We start from the raw sequence: 24,294 nt of genomic DNA on the forward strand, positions 1-24,294 counted from the left end.
TGCATGATCTTCTTGAGGGTGTGGCTCAGTACGAAATTAAACTGCTTTTTCAATATCTCACACAAAACTTTTTATCTGAACAGGATTTGCTTTCCAGAATTTATTCTTTTGATTATGGATTTTTAGAACGTAAAAACCGACCCACAAAGGTTATCTTAGAGAGTGCTGGTAATGGCATTGGTTTGAATTCTATTCAGACATTGTGTCTTGTAAAAAACATCCCACTGTTATTTGGCGACATTGTTCCTCCAGGAAACAAACACTGGAGTCTGTTGCTTTTATTGCTTCAAATAATGAACATAGTTTTTTCACCTTCTCTCACTTTTGGCATGACAATTTATTTGAAACATTTGATTGTTGACCACCACAAATTATTTAAGTGTCTGTATCCACTTAAAACATTATTACCTAAACATCATTTTATGATCCATTACCCATTTTCTATAAGGAAAATTGGCCCCTTGTTATATATGTGGAGTATGCGGTTTGAAGCCAAGCACAAGTGGTTTAAAGATTCTTTGAAAAACTTTAAAAACATAACTAAATCATTTGCAAAAAAGCATCAGATGGCCATTGCCCATCACTGGGAAACCTTCACCCTCAGTAATATTGAGTATGGGCCAATTAAGTCATTTTCCCTGACACCTGAGAATGTTGTCAACATTGAAATGCTTGACGTGAACTTGTCAAATGATGTTTTCTCAACAAGTTGGGTTAAAGTTGATGGTGTAGAATATAGAGCTGGACTTGTAATTTGCACTGCAGTGGAAGATGATTTGCCAGTTTTTTGTGAAATAAGTGATGTACTTTTGGTTGAAAATCTGATTTATCTATTAGCAAACAAGCTATTCACAGAGATTTTTGATGAACATCATCATGCATTTAGAGTACTGCGAAGTGAGGAAAGGTGTATTGTTAAAATGTCTAAGCTTAAATTTTATAAGCCGTTTGACATTCAAAGTTCTTATAGTGTTGCAGATGAAGGTTTGTATATTGTACTTTGCTTTGTAATTTAATTGAATTACACAATTGACTTGGAATTGGGAAAGAAAACAAATAAATGTTGTTGTTATGGAAATTAATTTGTGTGTGGATTTTATTTAACACATTTTAAAGTACATAGGTTAACACTGAACAGAGTGACACTACCACTCCCAAATGTAACTCTGAAGTATTTAATTTTAATCCCTCTTGGTGTTTCCTTAACACTTTTATGAGTTAAAAGGTAACTCTGAAAAAGTGTTAAATATTTAACTTTTTAGTGTTAATTTAACTCTGGAAAGTGTGGAGCTATATAAACTCTGAAACAGAGTTAAAATCAACTCTGTGAGAGTCAACTCAACACTGGACTTTTTACTGTGTAGCCGACCTGACTCCGGTCTTTGCCCCGGTGTGCCGCCCGCTGGTTCCCGCCCTGATGTCCGCTCAGGGTCTCGCATCCTAACCACGTGTGGTCATATTATTAGGCACAGCATTTTCTTGTACATTTCATTCTGGTTAGACGGGAACGTTTGTCATTATAAGGAGAAGCCGGAGAGGGGGTATTTACTTCCAGAGTACGTTGTTACTACGCAGCTGTACTCTGTATCTCTCTGCTCAGCTGGACCTTCAGGTGAACCTGGGTCCTCCACTTGACTTTTCTCCCCGACTAAGTCTAGTTACTGTTAGCTGTTGCTGTTCAATCTGAACCTGCAGCCTGGTCTTCGTTGTGGTGCCCTGGTGAGGACTCCTGCCCCGGACACACTGGCTGTTTCCTGCACCTCGGAGTGTCGTGTACTGCAGACGCAACAGAAATCGGCCGTAGCTCGGTTTCTTTTCTCTGGGACACTTCTCTGGACTCGGGGATCAAGGAAATAGACGTAAATCTGAAGTAACAGTAAGTGCGATGCAGGTTGTGTGTCCCCGTGACAGCAGTTCGTAGACACGCAGCCCGACGTGTTCGTCCGGTTCACCTACACCCGAGAGGCGTCCTCGCCCAATCAGTCTCCGTGTCCAACACGCACAGGTAAGACACGACCTTCTCACGTCTTCTGTGGTTTCTGCCAGATTAATGTTTATGACAGAAAGCGAAGGAGACAGGTCACCGCAGGTTTATGAGGAGGGGTTTGTTTAGTGGAGCCTGGCCGTTATTGGTTTCTCATAATCGATTATTGATAATAGCTCTGCCACCACAGGATAAAGATGGAGGCCCTGATGGAGCCTGTGTGTGTCCGCCATTCTCTTAAATGTTGATATCTGCGAACAAGAGCGTTTTACTCATTTGTGTCCTCACGTCCGGGCTCAGACTCGTTTGTCTCCAGTGAAAATTAAGTGGAAAGTAAAAAAGCCAGATGCTGTAAGTTCCGAGATACTGTAGTTGAGTCCAGCACACATTCTCTACTGTGTTGCATGTATTCAGCTGTTTTGCTGAATTTTAATACAAACTATAATGAACTAAGAAGTCATGATGTATCACTACAGTTAAGCCACTGGGCAGTATGTGAAGTACTTTAAATCACTGGTACAAGCTGCATCACTGAAGTCACATGTACATGAATCCATTCAGAATATACTGAAATGTGCGTGGGCTGTAGCATTTCTGTTGTCTCCAACTCTTTACCTGATATGGTTCATGTCAGATGGAAAAACACCATTTTAGTTTATTTGTAACAGAGTATTTCTACATGGCAGTAATACTAGGTTTACTGAAGTAAAAGATCACTGCTAAATGTGCCTGAGCATCAGAACCTGTGCACACTTAGATCAGTGAAGCTGGTTGTGTTGTTGTGGAGCCAGGTGCAGCCTGGTGCCTCAGATCCTCACCATTAACTTTAAACTGATGACCTCGTCCACAGTCACATCCCTGTAGCATTTCTGTTGTCTCCAACTCTTTACCTGATATGGTTCATGTCAGATGGAAAAACACCATTTTAGTTTATTAGTCTTTAAAATGTTACTTATAAAAGCGGAAAATGAATCTTTTGGACGTTTTTTGTGCAAATTCTCTTCTTTCACGACTTTTCTAAAACCTCACTTTGTGGTTGCGGCTGCTGTGATCCCTCTCTTTTCTCTGGGGATCAAGAGCGGGTTCAGATATTCCCGCTGCAGGAGTCACTTCTACACAGTGTTGATGAGGACTTTGTGGGTTGAAGCCCAGTGCTTGTGCACAAGTGTTGTAAAAGTTTTAACAACAGCTCCCATTTGACAACTGCAGCAATAAGATAATACATCACTGATAACTACTCTGCACCACGAGTACTTAGACTTTATTTCTTTCAGCTCTTTTTGCAGCTGATACCTGATGTAGGCCAGTAGCACTGTGAGTGCAGTGAGTCTGTCTCTGCTCCGGGCTCTGACCCAGCACCTACTGTGTTTCTATCCCGTGTCAGGTCTCACCATGAGCTGGTCGGTGTCGACGCAGCCTCTGTCCCACGATGTCTCCTCCGATGGAGCTGAATGGTCGACTGGGATCTGTGACTGCTGCCAGGACATGAAGCAATGTAGGGTAACACTGAGCATCATTCACCAGACCAGAGCAGATGGCCACTGCACTGAATGTGCTGGCAGGGACTGTCTGGGGAAGATGGTCCAACTCGGTGGACAGTAAAGCTGATTTGATTTGAAGAAATGGGTGGAATTTGAAAGCAGCTGTGGATCCTATTGAACTGCAAAAACAAACACTTTTTAAGTATTTGTTTTTGCAGTTCAGTTTTTGCACTCCTCAAATAATCCAGAAGTTAATTATGTTATGACCTCTCAGATGCATTTGGTGGCCCAGAGGTGGGGCCCGACCCCTACGTTGGTAACCACTGGGGTAAACTAACTACAGTAACAAAGTAGTTACAACCAGCTCCACCTACAGAACAAATCATCAGTAGATGAAATAGACATTTAACGAGCTTGTACTGTACTTTTACTTTTGATACTCTAAACAAGGCCGATAATACTTCAGTACTTTGTAGAGACCTGGGAAGCCGCTGTCCATGGCAGTCAGGTTGTCCTCCACTTTATTAGAAGGACTTGGACATAATTAAGTAGATAATTTTTTTTAAAGCTTGGTGCCTGTATTTGGTTGGTTGTCTCCAGGTTGTCGGTCCTGTTGTTATAAACAAAGTTATTTGTTTGTTATTTGAGGTTTTGAAGTTGTGAGTCTTTCTCTTTATGTTCATAGCAGACACTAGCTAGTACAGCGTGTCTGGCAGTGATGTTGTGTTAACCTTGTCCTGTCTCCTGCTGTGCTGAAGGCTGCTTTGCATTCTGGTGCTGCCCCTGCTTCGCCTGTAAAACCACCAGAGAGTTCGGCCAGTGTCTATGTCTCCCTCTGCTGGACATCTGCAGCTGCGCGCACCCCGCCACCATGTCCGTCCGGCTCGCCATCCGCCAGCGCTACGGCATCAGAGTTAGGCCACTACTCCTCACGTTTCTTGTTTGACTTTGTTTCCTGTTTGGGTTTCTTCCCTTGTTTTTTGTGTTGTTTTGGGTTTTGTTGCGTTTCATTTTGTGTTGTTTATTTCAGTTTCTTTCCTTTTTGCTTATCATTCATTGTTTTTACTTTTGTTTTGCTTCATTTCTTTTTTGTTTGATTGCATTTTCTTTTGTTTCCTCTTTGTTCTCTGTGGTGTTTCATTTCTGCTTAATTTAATTTGTGTTCAGTTCTGTTTGGTTCATCTGTACTTTTGTTGTGCTCTCTCTCTCTCTCTCTGTGTGTGTGTGTGTGTGTGTGTGTGTGTGTGTGTGTGTACGTGTGCGGACGTGTGTTGCTTTCAGGGCAGCTTGTGCTGCGACTGTGTGCACTCCACCTTCTGTACGGCCTGCGTCTGGTGCCAGATCTCCACAGAGATGAAGAAGAGGACGCTCCCCACCGTGTTCAGTGACGTATTCAGCCTAGGATGACGTCATTCTGGATCCAGGCTTCATCCGGTCTCTGGTTAATGGAGTGTTTACATGTTTACTGTCCGTCTAAAGTAAATTTTTGTGTACTTGTTTTTGACATTCTTGTATTTTCTGTAATATTTGTCACACTTTTTAATAATTGCTGATGTACTAATTTTGTTTATTCTGTAAGTTTGGTATTTTTTATTTTGTCCAAAGACATGGTACTACTATTGACTCTATACAAAAGATGGACCAACTAAAGTGTGACTTTTTTCTCATACTAATTAAATATTTAATGTGTCTATATTCAATACAGTACACTAAATATGAATGCTAAAAAACAGTTTTCATTAGGTTTTAGCTGAATGTCCATTTAGTGACTGGTGTTTAGAACAAATTATGTGACATGATCCTCCTCAGCAGTGCAAATGTCATATTTCAATAATATGTCATCCATATTGGCTTAAACATTGTTTCATAGTTCATTACTGACCCTGGTGAAAACAAACATATTGTATTTGCAGGTGTTTATATTATTTTATCCACCCAGTTTGTATCGGTGAGATTATATAAATGAAATGTTTCTCAGAATTACACAGTACAGATGAATAGCAGCACAAACTCCAAATGAAAGAAAGAAGAGAGAGAAGTAACAGACAAGAACAAAGCAAACTGCAGTGCAGTGGGGTCTTTTGTTTTGAACGGCCTTGCTGCTGTTAGTCTCCGCTGGGGGCGCTGTTCCGTCCCTGCACTGTCGATGTGCAGAAGAAGAAGAAGCTCAGGCACGTGTAATGAACCAGGAGAATGCATAGTGTAGCCGGGACACGAAAACAACTTAACTAGCATTGATTATTTGTTTCAGTCAGACTGTTCGATCAGAAATGACTAAAGCGAAGAAGGAGAAGAGTTCAGCGGACGGAGATGAGGCCACAGCCGCCGGCGGGAACGAGAAATCGTACCACGAGTTGATCGCTAACGTGAACCCGATCGCTCAGCCGCTGGCCTCCAGAAAGCTCAGCAAGAAGCTCTACAAATGCGTCAAGAAGGGTAAAAAAAATACAGAGCGAACAGACGTGGCTGTCTGCCAGCTGCTGACAGGCTCCGGTACCTGCCGGTGTTGTCCAGGTTGCTCCCGTCTCTAGTGTTTTTATGTGGACCATACCAGACGCCATCTTAAATGTTTAACGGCGTCTAGCATGTGAGCATGTTGTTATCATTGTAGGACGTGAAACCTTGGACACACGCTGGACTCTTTTGATTAATTCCGCACATGTTGTTTAAATGGTTAAAGAGGTTCACAGTGTTATGTTTTTTGTTTTCTTCGGAAAAGAAGAATCTCTTTGTTTTTGTGGATGATCGTTTGCGCAGCCTCGTGCCAGCAGCATGCCAAGCTCGCATAATCAAACATCAGATTTAATCATTTCCCGCGTGTCCGCAGGCGTTGTAGTTGTCTTTAGTCACAAAATGAGCTCTCCTACCTGTCGTTGGACTCTTCCGGTTAATTCGGTATGTAACGTGTCATTAACATGTTCGGAGATAAAGCTTCTCCGTCGTGTAAACATGGCCTGGTGCCTCCTCTTGGCAGCAGAGGGAAATATCAGAAGTGATCCTGGATCTTTGCTGATTTGCGTCAGTTTTCTTCTGTTTCTGGCTTCCTACCGAGATAACGCCGGACTCTAGCTAGTTACGAGTGCTGCAGGTTGTGAATTGAGATAAAATGCCACTTTTGGGGCTGGTATGACTAATTCAGCATACATCCTATCATAGCCTTTTTAAAACTAGGTTTTGGTTTCGTTCGGTTTTTTGAAGGAAGGTCTCATGTTGTCAGAAAACATTTGAATGGATTGGTGGCTCATGTTCCTACCTCACTGAGGCAGCTGAGAGAAGTAAAAAATATCTTGTAACTAGTTTTGTCAGGACATGTTAAAGCTTTAAGAACAAGACGTTCTTTGGCTCCTGCTCAGACTGAAATAATTTTGCTAAAATCATGATGAACTAAAATCTGAGAGTCGATGTGCACGTGAATGATTTTGCGTTGTAGACTGGATCAGTGTGTTCATGGTGTTTTCTGTGGTTCCAGCTGCCAAAGTGAAGAACATTCGCCGAGGAGTGAAGGAGGTTCAGAAGTTCATCAACAAAGGGGAGAGAGGGTAAGTCTGCAGCCAGGGCTTTATCATTTCACTGTGTTTTAAAGGGCCACTCCGTCACTTTATGACCATGTGTGCATTTCCATATTTGAGTTGGAAATCAGCTGTTTCTGGCATGCAACCAAACCTTTATCATAAACATATTTTTGTGTCTTCGTGGTGTCTGTGCAGAATTGTGGTGTTGGCTGGCGACACGCTGCCCATTGACGTCTACTGTCACCTGCCGATCATGTGTGAGGACAGAAACCTGCCGTACGCCTACATCCCCTCCAAGGTGGTGAGTGCAGATCTGCGGGTTTGAACTAAAACGTCACAGCTCAGAGTCAAACTGTACATTTGCACATAGGCGCAGCTTTGTGATGTGGCATCACCACACAGGACAGGACAAAGAGAGAAAGGTTCGAGATCCAGTGTTTTTCTTCTAAGATGACAAATTTTATCTGAAAGTCATGACATACAGTGACGAAGTTGACAATCTTTAAAAACTGACTGATTTTCTGTGAAAATATTTTTATTCTCCGGTTCATATTTATTCCATAGATACACACGTGCACGTATACTATTCATGTACACATACAGGACCTAAAACCAGGGAATACTGTAACACCTATTGATCGTTTCTTGCATCCTCAAAATTAAGACATTTCATTAAAAGCATCTTAAAAGGTCTAAGATAACATAAAAGCTCTATTAGTCCGATGATGGACTGCCGTTACAGCAGCAAAGACAAGACACAAACACTGTGTTAAGAATCAAAAAGTAACAGGCAAGGTGTCATCAATATAAACAATTGTAGCCATAATAATAAAGTAAGACACATGGTGCTCTGTAAGCTGTGTTCACAGTTATTCATAATATTTGAGGATGAACCAGTCCTAAGTGTGTCTGCTGGCTCAGGTCTTGGACTCTGGACCGTTTGTGCCTGAGGCGGTTTGAACAGGTCTGACTTTAAACAGTCACTGGGGCTCATAACCAACATTTCTTTATTCGTGTCTCTGTTCTCCACATTCAGGACTCTAAGCAAATTAAAACACCAGAAGAAATTAGTTTTGTCTTTTCATGTAACTCATCAGAGCTGAAACGATCGGACGGAAAGTTAATCACCATTCTTTTCTTAATCAGTGGTTGTTTTTTGAGTGAAAGTGTCAGATGTTTGGTTCCGGCTTCTCCCGTGTCAGGATTTAAACTTTAATGTAACAGAGAGAACTGAGTGTCAGTGGCTCTGGGATTGCTGCTAAGGTATAGACATCACCTTGTAACAGCAGTGTTTTTACCATTTTATAGACAAACTGATATGTAGTTGTTTCCTTTATGAATCAATAATGAAAATAGTCAATTGCAGCCCTGTAACAAATACAGGAATGACTGCAAATAGAGAAAACCGGCCACCCTGTGGTGTTTGCAGTTGTGTTGGCTTGCTTGGTCTGGGGCCCCACTGTAGGATGGGGGCCTTTTACATGTCTGTGCCCAGGAGCCCGCTGTCTCGTGATCTGTCCATGCACATTGTACACACCTGTCTCCACTGTCAGCAATATTTTCTGCCCATCACCGTTTTAGAATCAGATGAATGTGTCATTGTGTTTGTGTTCAGGATCTGGGTTCATCTGCAGGATCCAAGAGACCGACCTGTGTGATCCTGATCAAACCTCATCAGGACTACCAGGATGCCTACGACGAGTGCGTGGAGGAGGTGTCCAACTTGCCCAAACCCCTCTGACACTCCTCAGCCAATCAGGGAGTTTAGGACTCCCTCTGGTTTCTCCTCAGAAATAATGACTGCTGTTGAAACCACTGCGTTTCTACACCTGAAGGATAAACCACATGTCAGACTGAGCCGAAGCTAGCCTAACACTTTCCTCCTGATTCTGGTGTTTATGCTGAGCTAGGCGAACACTTTCCCTCGGTTCCCGGTGTTTGTGCTGTGCTAGACTAAACCCACCAGGATTTTAATGAACACCAGTGTTTTTGTTTCCCACCCAAAGTGTGTAAATAACAACAAAATGCATTTTATTGCAGGATGAGTTTAACATGTTTTTTAACAAACACAATGTTATCAGTGAGATTATTTCCCCCTGTGCCACGGATAATTCGATCAGATGGACTCATTGATAACGTGTCTCCTGCCCAATGGCCGTTTGTATTTTATATTGATGTCTGGGTAAAAATAAAAATCAGCACACTGACATCTGGTCCTTCCTTGTGCAGAAAACTTTTTTTTACATTTTCGTGAACATGGACTCTGACTCTGATTGTTTCTGCTCTTCTCTATTATCTCACAAAGTCAGGTTTCTTATATTTGTCAATGTTGTAAATTCAAACTTTGGGACTAGTGATTTTAATTGTTTTTTAATTAAAGGAAAAGGGGACTCATCCTGTTTTCTCTGAACATGAACAGCTTCAAACTTACAACAAAACCAACACAAACAAGTTGGAGCTGGGAGACCTTCCTGGTTTCAGGCATTAGTAGAGATTTTCAATAGGAATCAAGTCATTGTTTCTTAATTTGTAAGTAAATGGTCAAAGAGTTTCTTGCAGTTGCACTGGGGCCTGCTCTTCGCCACTGGTTTAGTCCACCCACACTAAGCTGCTGTGCTCAGTTCTCCTTTGATGGCTTAGTTGATTCTTTGTGTCTTCGCGTATCCGACTTTTCTCTGCACTTTTGCCACGTCAGCGAATGTGACACCTGCTGTAAATGAAATGCTACTAAAATCTCTGAAAAACCAGCTTTAAAATTTCCATTTTAATGTCATATGTTTTGTTTTTTGTTTAATGGTAAAAATTGGCAAATTTGTCTTTGCATCTGCCATCTTGGTTTCTTGTAACCAGATTCTGCACAGTAGTGACCAGATGTGGACTGACAGCATCAGGCCTCCAATCAAAACTGTCAGTCAAATGAAATACAGCCCCTTTTATATCAATGACTGAATAAACACAATCTTACCAGAAAACCGCCACTTGTACACACGTCAGTGTCTACCAAGAACTATATAAGTGACATCTGATTTTTTTTTTTTTTTTTTTTCAGTTCATGTCCCCTCCGCTAACATGGAGGGGGCCAGGTTTGTGACCTATACTGCAACCAGCCATCAGGGGGGTGATCGGTCGTTGACCGACCCTGGGCTGTGCAGCACTTAAATTAAGTGCAAAAGCTTAAATTCTTGAGCACAGGCCGACTGCAGTAAAAGCCAAATCTGTTGGTTTAATTGAGAAACTAAATAGTAAATTTCTTCATATTCTGCATTAATCAAAACATTTTCATATTACACTATAGTCTGAGGAACTACATTTTCCAAAACCCTTCACAAGGTGCTCCTACAAAGATGCCATCAGAACTGTAACCCACTCAGACATTTACTCCTCATCTGCGTCTCTGTTTAAAGAAACTCAACTTCTCACTTATATCTGCTTATATCAGCAGATTCCAAATGTGCAGATTTAGTTACAACTAAAGGCCGGAAATATTCACATCCTTTCAAGTCTTATTTTGAAACATTTAACAACCCCAAAATACTGTAGGTTTTCTCTCAGATACAGGCTCCAAGTTAAAGGAACTATTATTCTCACTGGGTTAAAATCATTGAGTAGATGTAAAAATAAAAACATTTAATTTTAACAAACCAAATTTTGTTTTATTTGTGCAAAGTAAGTAAAACTGCTACTATATTGATATTTATCATCTTTACATGGAGTGGTCATTTGTTCCCTGAGTTTGACTTTCAGGCTGTGCCTCTCCCTTGCTCAGTGCGGGACTCACTGCCTTAAAGACTAAAGCCGGGGAACAAAAAGTCTCAGTATAAGTGAGCGTTGCGCATGTTTCTGATGCTTTGACAGCAGAGAACTCACTGACAGTCAAGTAAATTGTCCCAAAGCATGTATGACAAAGTCTCAGGAGGTGAACACAAACATGGGCTTTATTTAGGTGAGCTGAAAAAAAACAAGACCACTTTACCATACACATGTGACTCGGAATGAGTAATTTCACTAAATGCTGTAGAAATACAGGGTTTCTGCAGGTGTCAGCTAGTTTGATGTTGGACTTTTTCAAGACCTGCATTCAGGTTTTAAGTCTAAGTCCAAGAATTACTTGCAGAGTGACTCGTTCTGGGGCCTTGATGCCGCTCCCCATCTCAACACGCAACACTGTGATGGCAGGTGTTTCTTGAACTCCCCATGTGACCCCAGTGCCTCTATACCCAAGAGCTCCTGGTGTTTTTCATGGTGCAGCTTTGAGCTTGCTGAGTTGAACAGGCTCCAACCAAACAGTGGATGTTCTCAGTCCAGGTCTCAGTAAACCTGCACTTCTTCCTTACATTAGTCACAGACACAGCCACTGATGGAAGACGCCACGTCGCCATAAACAGCACAACATGCTCACCGAGCCTTCTCTGGTCAATTCTGAGCAGGATGGTTTGGTTTGTCCTTTTATTCCAAAGTGATAAATACGAACTGATAAGAGACAGAACTACATTATGGAGCCGATGCACCACAGGCTGTCTCTCCTCAGCATGTTCCCAGAAACGACGACTGAAGGTAACGTGACATTACAGAAGTAACGACATCTTAAAATAATCAGTTTATCCTGAACAGGATCGATCATTTGAGACCTGTCACAATCATATTTGAGACCCTTCAGGTCCTGCAGAAACCCTGAAAGAAAACACCCTTTATCCAACATTATGTGCTAAAAGTAGCATCTTACAGAAATAACGTTTAAAAGCTCATTTCCGAGGGGTTTTTCAGCTCTGAAAGGTTCACCGTCAGAAAAACCTTCAAACTGTTGAGCTGATACAAAGTTCCAAACTAATGCAACTATCAAAAACAAGCTCAAAGCAACGTGTGCAAAAATCAGACCCTTCCATTCACACCACAGAGCTGTTGATGGGTTACAACACCAGCTAGTGACGTATAACGTGGACGCTCATCTGAACCCTGCCTGTCGGGCTTCCCTCCGGGTCAGTCCGATCTGGTCAGGACCAGCTCTGCCCGCTCATGTAGGATCCAGCTGGGTCGGACAGCATACACTGTTTCTGCTGGCCAGAGCTGCGGTTTTTGGCATCGATGAGGAGCAGAGGAGACTGGGCGTAATGGCTGATGATTTCACTCACTGATGGAAAAGACTGAACACACACAGAAACCAGTTGGTACCATTGAATCATACGAGTAGTCCCAGTGGTGGACGAACTATCCAGAGGCTTTAAGTAATGTGATTTAGCATGTGTGTGTTCCTGTGCACAAGACCCATCCGAAAACCAGCAGCACCAGTGAACATGGTGTCCTCACTGTAATGTGTGTGAGTCCAGACCTTGGTCCAGCTCATCGCTCTGTGCTGTAGACCTCTACTGTTGTCCACCAGCTACTATTAAACCCCCCAGTGAGCCACACCACTGCACTGGGGGGCAGGTTTCCTCCTTAGGGAACACGGGAGGCCGTCTGTTTCCAACAGGCAGCTCCAACATGTTGCTCTGTGCAGGAGCTGGTGCAGGAGCTGGTGCAGCAACGCAACCGGAGCAGAGCAGCGACTCTGTGCACAGTGACGCTCTCAGCCCAGCCATTTGCTGGAAACGGATGGCCTCACATTTTTTCATTGTTGGTTTTAGTCTCCGGGTGGGATTTGTGGAAAATTACACAAGGATACAAAATCACTAGAGTCATCTATTAATTGTGTTGAGCTGCACTTCCTCTATCGTCCACCAGATGCTGCTGTGATCAGACTCTGACCAAATGAGGGTACATCCCAGTTCCTTCATTTGATTGTTCATGTCCCAAAACTCTTGGTTGTGAAGGCCTTTATCAGAGAACAGTTGGTGATTGTACGCTTCAGATGAAGGACTTGAGGAGAAGGTGTCTCATGTCTCTAAACACCCGTTTCCTCAACTCCTGTATCCTTGCATCTTTTTCTCGCACCTTACATGGGCGGGACTAAGTCACAAGGAAACATTGCAATTGAAGGAAACATGGATGGACTTAAGGTAACTGAGATGTACCCACAGTCAGTTAAAGAGCAGGTTCGGCTCTCAGGAGACAGCTTTCCTTTTCAAGGTTCATCTTTACCTCTTGGACTTTGAGTCCGGTTCCCAGCAGGAACTGCTGGTTCTGCTGTCTGATCTGGATGTTGTAGACCTTGTCCTGGTAGAAGACCATCAGGGTGTAGGGCTGATCGGCCAGCTGCTGGGTGCTGTCCCTCACCAAGTACACCCCGTCCTCAACAGGTAGACAGAGACAGATGTGAGGAGTGGACATCACAGGAAAACTTGTATAGAATGATGAAAACTTGATGCTTCCTTCATTCAGAGGAATATTTTTGGTACTAACACTTTTGTACTTTTATCCAGGTAAAATTAAGGACTTGGGATTTCAATAAAAGTTTTTCTGGCTTTTTTCAAATAACTGGATGTTTCCTCCACTTCTACAGAAACCAGGACCAGAGATGTTTGTGATTAGAGCTGCAACTAACAATCACCAGTGATCATCAAAATGTGTGTGTGTGTGTGTTACCTTTCTGACTTGTTTCAGATATCGTTCTGCCTGACCTCGGGTCACTTTACCCATGTACCAGACCGGATCCAGCCCCTGAAAACACATAAGGCATTTCAGTGGAGAAACTGTGTTCATATCAGGGCTGCAATGATGAGTCGACAGACTGCTGCATTCAAAGCCTTCACTTGTGTGAACGGATATCAGTGTTTACAAGAAACAGGAAGTACATGTTGCCATGGATACAATGAGTTACAGTGTGAGCTGCAACTTGGGCCCATTTGTAGTCAATATTTTGTGGCATTACTGTATATATGCTACTAGCAGTTCATATTTGCCGTGTACTATGGGATGTGCAAACAACTGTGGGTGAATTAATCTTCTGCGTTTGCAACACATTCTCATCCCAGGGCATGAAATACTGACACTTTGTCAAGTATCTGTAGCATCTGTATCTGCCACCAAAAGTGCTTGACAAAGCGTCAGTATTGGACACCCTGAGTCAAATACAAAGGCAAAAATGTGTTAAGTATCTGTGTGCATGTATGTGTTGTTACCTTTGTGTCTGTTGTAGCTGTGGGTGGAGGAGGACGAAATGACTGTCTGCTGTGGGCTCCGCTGAAGCTGCCTCTGTGTTCAGCCAGCGCTGCACAAACACAAGTCAGTATCACTGAGAGCTGAGCTTCTACAACTGAATATTCATAAAAAAAACAAAAAAAAACAAAAAAAAACAAAGTATTGCTTTAATGTTGTGTTGTTGCGATCTTACCAGACTGCAGTTTGTGAGGCAGAGAGCATGCAGTGGGGGCACTGGGAGGCGGACTGTCCCCAAACAAAACAAAACAGTTTATTTATACATGCAATAACTGTATCATGTATACATGATAATACGTCACATCAAAAATTGTGCATTTGTTGAGGACTATTTTCAGTGGTGGATTAATCCACATGTGGTCTCTAGTGAGTATTTGTGGCAGCAGAGCAGTCAATTTTATAAGATTTAGTGAAAGCAGAGGAACTGACCAGACACACTGAGCAAAGCAGCTTGTTTGCACAAAAAACTGCACAGAATACCTTTTATTTTTTAAACTTAAATGGGCCACCAATTGAGCCCTGAGGTGCTCCAGATACAATAAGCATGCGAATGATTATTTTTCCCAGTACTTTTTTCATACCCGTAACGGGAGGTGGCCCCAGGGATTCCAGGACGGGGTGGCAGACCTTTATTGTAGAGGGGAAAGGTGTTGTGTTTGGGAGCTGAAAGAGAAAAGCAGAATTTAAATGTTTGCTGAGCTGGGACTCAACTTTTTGCATTTTCAGGAATGTTAGTTCAGGAGTCCAAAGCCTTGAGGAATGGAGGAGAATCAGTTTGTAAGTGGGACAGCAGCTCAGCTCTGGAGATCACCCATTACCACAGCAACAGCACCTGACTGTTCAAATCCCAGTACTAAAATAATCCTTCAGCTCAAACCTCCACAAACAGCTTTTCATTAGATAAATAAACTAACTGACCAAGACACACCTGAATAAAGCAAGTACAACTAAATGTAGTAAAGGCCCCACTGCCTATTGATTTTCATGTACATATACAGTATAGATTTGTGTGTGTATACACACACGCACACAGATGCCAAACTTTCAAACAGAATTCTAATCATATCTATATAAAATAATTACAATTATTGTAAACACAATAAATAAATAATTTATAGTAATTAAGTACAAAAATAAAACAGAATAAAAAGAAAACAAGGAGTGATTTCAGGTTGTACTTTGCAAAGCATCAGAATTAAAAAGATGAAAATGTATCTACATGTTACGTTGTTTAGGCATCAATGTGCTAAATCTAGGCCGATTTGGTTTGGTATAAAGTATTTGCATGTATGCATGAAATACTTTACCCAACCAGTTCAATGTGCTTATTGATCACAGGCAGCAGTAAACTAAAGGGCTGCTGATGAGGACCATGGACGCTGACTGAAAGCTCGTCTCAGGAGATGTTAGCTGCAAACCGGGCACACTTCAGTGTCTTATGTTTGCCACGTTTTTAAAAAAGATGATACATATTAGAGAACAACAAACAAATCTCACCTTCATCGTGTGTTTGCTGACAAGAGAGAAGAGAAAAAGTTCAATTACATTTTTGACAGATTCACCATCATAATAAACCTGGAACAGTAGTGACTGAACCAAATGAAAACAACAAACGTGAGGATGATATAACAAAACTATAATATAACATAAAATTGGTTTTTATTTGTGCGTGTATCATCAATATGTTCTTTTTTCTTAAATGTGTTACATTTATCTCCTGTGAATTTTACCTTTTTTTTTTTTAAATATGCTTTAAGTGTCTGGTAAAATATAAATACAGTATAGTTTGTATGTGTTTGTACAATACATATTTATACAATGGTTCTGGAAATTACTGGGATCCCTTCACCTTTTTATTTTAAATTGATAAAAATTTTCATTTTTGTTCATGTGTACACTCAATAACCTATAGTGACAAAATGTTTTTAGCAGATTTTGTAAATTTGTTAAAAATCCAAACCTGCAATCTCTCATTTACCAAACTATAAAATATAGCTTTAAAATGAAACCTACAACACAATAAAGTGCACAGAAACTAAAGGATTTAAGTGGCTTGTGAAGTCGCTGTGTGTTTCAATGTCATGGCTGGGGGTCACTCCAGAAAAATCAGACCAAAAAGAACATCACCTTACCTCTCTCCTGTCATCAAACCTGTCAAACCACACCACACAATAAAAATCAGATTATTATCAAATAACTGCAATAGGCTCAGTGATCCTACAGCTGTTTCATGAAACACAACAATAAGATTAATTTAGTGCTGATGCACTGGAAGCAAATGTCACCAGTTCATGGTTGGATCTGTTTTCCAGACTTCTGTGTGCTGACCTGTTGGGCGAAGGCCGGGCCGAAGAGCCGCTCCTGCTGATGGAGGAGGCGGGTGACGGGACAACAGGAGGTTTAGGCCAGGTGGAGGCTTCGGGGGCGCCCGGCTGAGACCTGAGCACACAAACGTACCAAACACGCACACGTCACCAACTAAAGAAGTATGTTTTTTAAATGTCTCGGTTCATTTATCTGAAAAACAGTTGCAAAGTGAGTTTGTTTACACAAACGACAGCGATACTGACCAGATTTACAAGTGCCAGGCTTTCTGCAGTGTTCACCAAATTAAAGGTGAGACTTTTGAGAAAAGTCAACATTTCATACCACTGTTAGCATCAGACCAGTCAATGAGTGACAGAAAACCAGCAGGGATAAAAAGGCCTGCCATTATTAACTAAGTGAACTGAATATACCTACTGATATGTTTTTATCTGTTTTTCAAAAGTAACAGTATATATTAGGAGTAATTAGTTTACACAACCTGGACTGTGATGGACACATTAACCAATTTAAAATAATTAATTCATCCAAGTTTGTATACTTACTTCCAAGATGGTCTGCTTGGCTGTAAGCAACACAGAAATCAGATTAAAACAATACAGATCAAAAGTTAAGAGTATTTTTGAAAAGCATTCAAGGTACAAGGTCGTGTTTGTGTCTATGATTTAATGACAGCGGAGGCTCTCCTGTTAAATAACGTTAATTCAAAGAGACACTTGCCTTGTCCACTGTGTTGCAGTGAGGTCCTGTGAAGAGAAGAAAACAAAATTATTGGAACTTGTTAAACCATAAGATCTGATTTAACTTCATGTTTTTGTTTGTTGCAGAGGTAGGTGATGAGCCTCTAGAGGGGGCTCAACCCTTATTTATACATTAAAATTAAAACATGACTGAAACTGAAATATCAGAGGGTCCCTGAACACAGCAAAAGTCAAAGTAACACAACCTTACAACCCTTTTTAAGACTTTGTGGAAGAGTTGATTCCCCTGCTGGTAACTTTTAACCAGTGGAATGACATCAAAGTAAAAGCTGATATTTCTGGAAAAGTGACTGGCAGAGAGGCCAAGTAAACAAATAAAGAACCACAGAGACATAGTTACCTCGCATGGGGGACGGGTTGGGTTTGCCCGGTTTGTTGGCACGAAAAATCTGTGGTGGCCCTGGAGGAACTGAGCACAACAAAGCAACGGGTTTAATATGGTGGGATTAATTTCTCACCTGAAATATCTCAAAACTGAACTTGGAAAAACAGTAGCATTGTAACTACAGTCAAAGCTGCATTCGGGCTGGATTGTGTTTGTGGTGAGACTGTTCTCTATGAGATGTGTTTTTTTTGTCCCATGTTAGTTTATGTGTTGTCACAGTGTCTCCTTGCGTCTCAGGCAGGTTATGCAGCCTCTGTTCCTCTGGTTTCTCTATGGGTTTATGGTGGTTAGTTGTGAAAGGACATCAAAGGTGACGTGATGCTCAGGAGGTGGATGTCAGACTGAGTCAGACCAACACATGTTTCATGTCTGTGTGGTCACACCGAGTCAGGACTAGTTTGGACTCTAATCCACCTCACTCATGGTCTCTGCCGTTTCAAGGAATCTGATAAGTTGAACAGCTGCAGGTTACTCACTTTTTCCTGCTGGTCGCCCACCACATTGTGGGGAGGGGTCTCTCCTAGAGGACGGCTCTCCTGGCTACAAACGCACACACAAGCTTAAAATCTCTGCACATCAGCTGTTAACTGACTTACTGTGTAAAATCACTGATTTCAGGTTGGACTCACCATCCGGGCAGATGGAGCAGGCGGGGTGAAGGCTGGGGAGCGGGGATTCACAGCAGGAGGTTGTCCTCTGGTTGGCGCAAGGTTATCTACACACACACACGCACATGCATGGCCTGTGTTATTGTCTTTTTCATTTATTCAGGTGAATTGGACTTTGTCACATCATTCAATCAGACCACAATTATGACCCACTAGGGACCTACTCCACCTACTAGCTTGTCATCAATATATGTGGTAATGATGCCCCCTGGTGGATGTAGTAAGAATAACAAGTTAATGAGCTAATTAAGTGGCAGTTTATGGAGGGACAACATCCACTTTAGATGGAGGGTGGGGCGGGTGGCTGGACCAGACAAAGGAGAGGGGCCGTCCCCATCTGCAACCACACTGACAACTGTACAGTAGTCGCAATCATATTGTAATCACAAATCACAGTGATGAAGGCCCTGTAATGTTAAGGAAGTAGTCATTCTAACCCCAACCACCATCGTTTCCCAAACATAACCACATAGTTTTTGTGCTTAAACCTAAGAGTTAATGGGGACGCTGAGGACTTTTAAGAAAATACTGTTTTTGACAACATGACACGTAGTAAAATGTCAGTATGTAAATCTACACTTATTTTTGTCTTGATATCTAATCTTCAGAATGTGTGTACCTATGTAGTCGTCATCTCCGATGGGCAGGGTGGGGCACAGCTTGTGATGCAGGTCCTCCGGAGGCTCGGACGGAGGAGGCTCATAGTCGTTTCCATCTACTTCATCATTCGGTGACTCGTAGTCTCCCCCGCTGCTCTCGTCCCCGCTGCACGGACTCTCGTATTCATTGTCCAAGTCATCATCCTGATAAGGGAAACAAAGAAATAGATGAAGGGAAAATCAGAACTAAACAGGATCATATCATGTATCTGTCATCACAGGTAGGCAGTCCCACTGCAGCCAGTGTTAATCCCTTTTCACCTAGTTTTACACTTCCTGCTGCAGGAAGGCACTTTGTGGCCTGTTCTCTTCGGAGGGTAGGACCTCAGCAAAGGGTGCCACTGTTGACCCTGCACAATGTGGCAGTGGGGGCAGTAAAACTCAGAGGTGGGAGACTCAAGTCACATGATTTGACTTGAGTCAGGATTAAGCTGCCAATCTGAGGACTTGCGATTTGCTTGACTGACATTGGATTGACTTGACTTGGTTTTCATGACTTGAGACTTGACTTAGATGTAAGACAGATGACTCAAAATTACTTCCATTTTTTATTAAATATTTGCATTTTTCTAGACCATGAGACTTTTTGGAAACACATAACTGGGTGATTTCTAGTGCCGTGTGCTCCAACCTGGCAACCTACCAGAACGCAGCAACACTAACACAACACCCAACTTTATCTGTCACTACGAATCTCACAAAGGAAGGTAAGTATGTGAATGTGTCTTCTCAGCTAATTTATTGGTTGGTCAAAGTTAGCTAAACAGCTAATGTTAACTGTAACCTGTTAGACTTGGCTTCAAGTCAATTACGCAGTTTATTGAGAAGAGTTTCTGATGGCCATGAAAGGCATGTCTCTTTATTTAATAGCTACATTTCTACCCTGCACAATTAATAATCACAGGAAGTTTTTGAAAGTTTCACTTAAACAATATTCCCATGACATTATCAATCATCAGAACTTTGTAAGACTTGACTTGTGACTCGTTTGACTTATAGTAGGGACTCGACTTGCTTGATTCTCTAGCCCCATAGTAACTTGGGATTTGCTTGAGACTTGGAGGTTAATACTTGAGACTGGCACATGTGCGACTTACTCCCACCTCTGGTAAAACTACAGCGCCTGTACCAAGCACCCGGGACCAACGCTGGGCTGTGAAGTGGCGGCCAAACTGTGTTTCTACGACTACCGCTTTCACCACATGGCACACACTGGCCAAGAAAGCATTGTCCCATAAACAATCCCTGGAAAACAAGCGCAGATCATTTAGAGCATCCAGAAGGGCCGTAGGATATTTGTCATTTATCCTATGCTCGCTGGTCATCAGTGTCTGGTGTAATAAATGTTCTACACCGCCACCGCCCAAAATCCCAATAGAGACAAGACAAGACCCTGGAGTGTTGCTGGTTAAATGAAAGGAAAAGAGATGAAGGTCAGACTTACAAACTCGTCTTCACCCCAGCCCTGAACATCAGCGGCGGTGGTGACTGCGGAGGAAGCTTCGCGTTAGCACCACATATACATGGCACATTTCTGTGTTTACATGTTTACATCGTCAGTTGGACTAAGACCTAATTCAACATTAGAACCAGAATGTGTTCACAGCCTCTAATGTGAACCTGACGTTATTTTATACTCGGAGAAACAACTGTGTCGCTCACTTGTTGAATGTAGAAAAACGCTAAGCTCCCAAGACTGGGAGAAGCACTTTATGCAACATCTGAAATGAGTGAATCAAATCAAATCAATATATATTGATTCTTGGCTTTGTGAATCAAAATCAAGAAATCAACAAATATCCATCAGTGTATAATTATGTAAACCAGTTTCTTCCTGATGGGGTGGCATCATTCGCACTGATAGGACCTGCTGCGTTTGTTTCTGACGGCCTTGTGGCTGTGTCTCGTGATGTCATGTAATGAGTGCATGTTATCTATAACGAGTGCCAGGTGGAAACCATCTGCTTATGCTCGCTTCGCCTGAGCCAAGAGCTTTTTTCTTTTATTTACTAAAATATGAACGAGTTCTTACCTGGCTCCTGATATTTCGTCAATCTGTGGTGGAAACAAAGACAAACAGAGAGGGAGAAGGTTTTGCATCAAGTTCATGGATGTCAGCTGGCGGGTTTTAAACTGAACCTGTTCAGCAGCTGAACTGATGTGATGGTTCGTATCAAACAGGCACATACTTTTTCCCAAACAGGCCTCTCTTCTCCTCCTTCTTGCTGATTTCACTGCTGATCTTGGAGATGATCCTGAGGAGACAGACAGACTCCTGTTAAACAACTTTCTGTTCATTGTTCACTGATGTAAACGCTTGAGGCCGTAAATCCAGAGCGCCTCTTTTCATGTAGAGGCGTTTTGTGTCCCAGATGATCTGATGAGTCCAATAAAAGTAAAATGGGTCGAAGCGCTCCTCGTTCACTGATAGTGACACTAATCATGTGATTCATACTCTTCATTTCACAGGTGATGAACCTCTGCAGTTTCACCTGTGACTGGATGAATAAGCCTGTTTGTGTTTCTGGTAAATTTGCCTTTGACACAGTTTCCACACTGGTTCCACACAAAGTTCTGGTTCCACCTTTTTCACGTGACACTGTTGAATTTACACCAATGAGCCAAACATTTTCCCTGGCCAGTGAAACAAATCAGTGGATTATCTTGTCACAGGTGCATGTCAAGCTCTGGGATCATGGCTATATTAAGGAGAACTGGACCCTGGACTCAAACACGGTGCCTGGCCACTCAAATGAAAACTGCTCACCTGGCACTTGAGCCAGGATGTTTTCTAGCCTCTGCTTTGTGCGTCCCGCCGCATATGCTCAGTAGTGTTTCCCCAAGTGGTCCATAGGCCTTACACTATGAACACCACAATAAAACCCAGGTTTCTAGGTTCTGGAAAAGTTGTACGAATATAAAACCTCCATTTTTTAAATTCATAATACACAGAGCTGGTTTCTGGTTCACGTCTCTTTAATCATTGTGGGAAATGCTTTTTGTGCCACAGGGGGACTTTCTGCTGCAGTACCACAAGTGGCCACTGGGATCAGCTGCCGTCACATCCAGCTCTCTTGATACATCCATATGTTTCCCACCTCACAGACAGGAAACTTATGAGGAGCCCAGCTGCCCTACCTGTATGATTTACTATGTTCACCTTGTCATGGTTTTTATCTGGACTGTGTTCACTTATGGAATATCCTCTTACATACACCCTGATGCTGCCTTATGTGTTTAAGCCTCAGTGTGTCTCAGCACTAGTCGGACGTCACTGACGTTGAATCATAGGGCAGCTGTGGGTGGTGTTATAGTAACATTAGTCAGAACTCACGGAGCGTGGAGCTTGGGGAATTTCTGGAGGTCATTGTCGCTCAGATTCTGCAACAACAAAAAGAAGAAAAGTGAAGCACACCTTCACATTTTATGGCATTTACAGCTATAGACTAGAGCTCCTTTCCTCCACCTCCTTCTGTCCTCCCCTACGTTTCCTTCCCCACTGCCATCTTTGCATTTGTCTCTCAGTAGAACAGCTAGCATGAGGATTTTACAGAGTCCCAGAGCTGATTCTTAACATTAGCTTTAAAATAAACACTGGTTTTAAATCTAAATGTTGCTTTGTTTATTGAGCTCACCACAAATCTGGAGCCGCTGATAGAGTTCTTCAGCACAGCTTTATCACAGCCGGACAGACTCATCTGGAAGCACAGTGAACACAACCCACAGTGAACCGTCATAAGCTAACACACCCTTGTCCATAACCACTGGAGCATCTGGTAGTAAACGAACCTGTAAATCTCATGAGATCACGACGAATCGTCATGTGTCCATGTACCAAAACAAATATGCACACAACCAGTTTACAGTGTTAATATCATCCATCGTTACTTTGCAGTTCAATCTGAGCTGACGGCCCAGAGTTTGGATGAAACTCAAGAGGCTGGACAATGTGGACTGTAGGGAAGTTGGTTCATCAGTCCTGCTGGGTCTGTGGCCCAATGAGGCTTCACTCCATTCCAGTCGTCCAGTGCCTTCACACCACAGCACCTTAATCTTGGCACCTGACTTTGATTTAGTCAGACATTATCTTTGAATTTTTGTTTCTTTTACTCCTGTTCTCCTTAGTTTTATCCTGCATTTTTAATATTCCTCTAAACATTTTGAAACTACAGCTGTCACCATCTTTGATGTGTGCTGTTGCTGTGGTTATGGGTGTGTGACTGTTCACACACAGTGGATACATCTCGAGGTTTTATTAACCATACGAGACGTCCTTTCCTCTGAGCCTTCACCTGAAGCACCCAATCACCAACGAAGTGCCAATAAAGGGGTGTGATGGTCTCTAAAAGAAAGGATGCTCCAGTGTCTCCTTGCTCGTGGCTCCTCCAGTAGCCTCCTCACTCCTCTGGAACCAAGGACATGGGAACGACCATGTAAGACACATGAAATGTACCCATGGACTCTGTGGGTACATTTCATGTGTCTTACATCCTATAAGATGGTGAGTGCATGCTTCAAATGAAGGATCAGAGCAAAATATGTCTCCTGTCCTTAATAACGTGTTTCCTCCCTCCCCATGTTTCTCCGCATCTTACATGGATGGGACTAAGACACAAGGAAAAGAGTCAAGTAAGGGAAGCAATGGTGTCCGTGTCAGGTTGCAGAACTCTCGGGGCCACAGCCGTGATAGGCGCAGCGGTCCATCTGTTCCAGGGGTTTACACACTGACTGGGCCAAAGGTCACTTTCTCTATATGGTTTATTTTGTTGACTGTTGCAGTCCAGTCATCCTTTGGTGAGGTGGCTGTTGTGTGATAGCTTTCTTGCTAATTGCCAAGGCTATTTTAAAAAGAAATTTTAATAATATCTAATAATGAACTTGACACATCAGAAAAAAAATCTTGTTGTTCCAGAGGAAACAATATTTGGACCTTTGCTGCTTTGTTTCCAGTGTTTTGACCTGTGAACCTGTGTCACAGCTGCATCCAGTTTGCTCTGCAGAAAACACCCAGCAGGATTTCTACCGATCTGTCTGTGTGTCCAACTAAGGCTGCTGCAAGCTCACAGTGGCACAGCAGGGGATTTAGACCATTGCTGAGGCGGCTGCTGTCTCAGTGCGAACATGTTTGAGGAGCTGCAGTGTTGGTCAGTGTGAGACGAAGTATGAAAGAGGACGTTTCAAGACAACAATAGGAAAGTTGTTATTTTTGTTACTGGGTCAAACTTCACACCCTTACCTGGACTAACTTCACCCTAGACACAGAATCCACTGATTGCAGTTCATCTTTTTTTGCAAATGTTTCACTTCCAGCGCTGGAAGTGAATATTTTTACAACACTGTGTGAAACAATGTGACAGCAGTGTTTAATATTCAACTATCTGTGATACTAATAACTACCTGTCAACTCCTGACTCTGGCAGAGGTGGG

At 42.4% G+C, this 24,294-nt stretch overlaps 3 protein-coding genes across 5 annotated transcripts in view; 2 read left to right on the top strand and 1 right to left on the bottom strand.

The window, feature by feature from the left end:
• Positions 1-1,316: 1,316 nt before the first annotated feature.
• Positions 1,317-5,370, top strand: LOC109974235 (cornifelin homolog B-like). The gene is made up of 4 exons (XM_020624334.1): positions 1,317-2,005; positions 3,369-3,479; positions 4,224-4,378; positions 4,747-5,370. The coding sequence occupies exons 2-4, from the start codon at positions 3,377-3,379 to the stop codon at positions 4,870-4,872; spliced, it is 384 nt and encodes a 127-aa protein (XP_020479990.1). The 5' UTR covers positions 1,317-2,005; positions 3,369-3,376; the 3' UTR covers positions 4,873-5,370.
• Positions 5,371-5,595: 225 nt separating this feature from the next.
• nhp2 (NHP2 ribonucleoprotein homolog (yeast)) lies at positions 5,596-9,193 on the top strand. Of its 2 annotated transcripts, none has more exons than XM_020624333.1 (4): positions 5,596-5,901; positions 6,935-7,004; positions 7,173-7,275; positions 8,593-9,193. In XM_020624333.1, the coding sequence occupies exons 1-4, from the start codon at positions 5,736-5,738 to the stop codon at positions 8,716-8,718; spliced, it is 465 nt and encodes a 154-aa protein (XP_020479989.1). In that variant the 5' UTR covers positions 5,596-5,735; the 3' UTR covers positions 8,719-9,193. The 2 variants fall into 2 exon arrangements, with proteins under 2 accessions (XP_020479989.1, XP_020479988.1); XM_020624332.1 differs by having other exon boundaries at positions 5,601-5,901; positions 7,173-7,278.
• Positions 9,194-11,879: 2,686 nt separating this feature from the next.
• lcp2a (lymphocyte cytosolic protein 2a) overlaps positions 11,880-24,294 on the bottom strand; it is a 13,202-nt gene continuing 787 nt past the window's right edge. Inside the window, exons 3-22 of one of the 2 annotated variants that reach the window (XM_020624336.1) lie at positions 22,503-22,565; positions 22,202-22,248; positions 21,057-21,122; positions 20,900-20,922; positions 20,312-20,355; positions 18,828-19,011; positions 18,170-18,255; positions 18,017-18,080; positions 17,496-17,564; positions 17,115-17,140; positions 16,940-16,959; positions 16,398-16,508; positions 16,202-16,220; positions 15,567-15,582; positions 14,651-14,732; positions 14,245-14,297; positions 14,033-14,121; positions 13,497-13,571; positions 13,053-13,202; positions 11,880-12,118 (exon numbers count right to left, since the gene is read on the bottom strand). In XM_020624336.1, coding sequence (XP_020479992.1) covers positions 11,969-12,118; positions 13,053-13,202; positions 13,497-13,571; positions 14,033-14,121; positions 14,245-14,297; positions 14,651-14,732; positions 15,567-15,582; positions 16,202-16,220; positions 16,398-16,508; positions 16,940-16,959; positions 17,115-17,140; positions 17,496-17,564; positions 18,017-18,080; positions 18,170-18,255; positions 18,828-19,011; positions 20,312-20,355; positions 20,900-20,922; positions 21,057-21,122; positions 22,202-22,248; positions 22,503-22,565 — 1,437 coding nt within the window. In that variant the 3' untranslated portion in view covers positions 11,880-11,968. Of the gene's footprint in view, positions 12,119-13,052; positions 13,203-13,496; positions 13,572-14,032; positions 14,122-14,244; positions 14,298-14,650; positions 14,733-15,566; positions 15,583-16,201; positions 16,221-16,397; positions 16,509-16,939; positions 16,960-17,114; positions 17,141-17,495; positions 17,565-18,016; positions 18,081-18,169; positions 18,256-18,827; positions 19,012-20,311; positions 20,356-20,529; positions 20,589-20,734; positions 20,865-20,899; positions 20,923-21,056; positions 21,123-22,201; positions 22,249-22,502; positions 22,566-24,294 lie in introns of those variants that run through there. The other variant, XM_020624337.1, reaches the window with a different exon arrangement.

Source organism: Monopterus albus, unplaced genomic scaffold, assembly GCF_001952655.1.
Source record: "Monopterus albus unplaced genomic scaffold, M_albus_1.0 scaffold325.1, whole genome shotgun sequence".
In the NCBI taxonomy this organism is placed as follows: domain Eukaryota; kingdom Metazoa; phylum Chordata; class Actinopteri; order Synbranchiformes; family Synbranchidae; genus Monopterus; species Monopterus albus.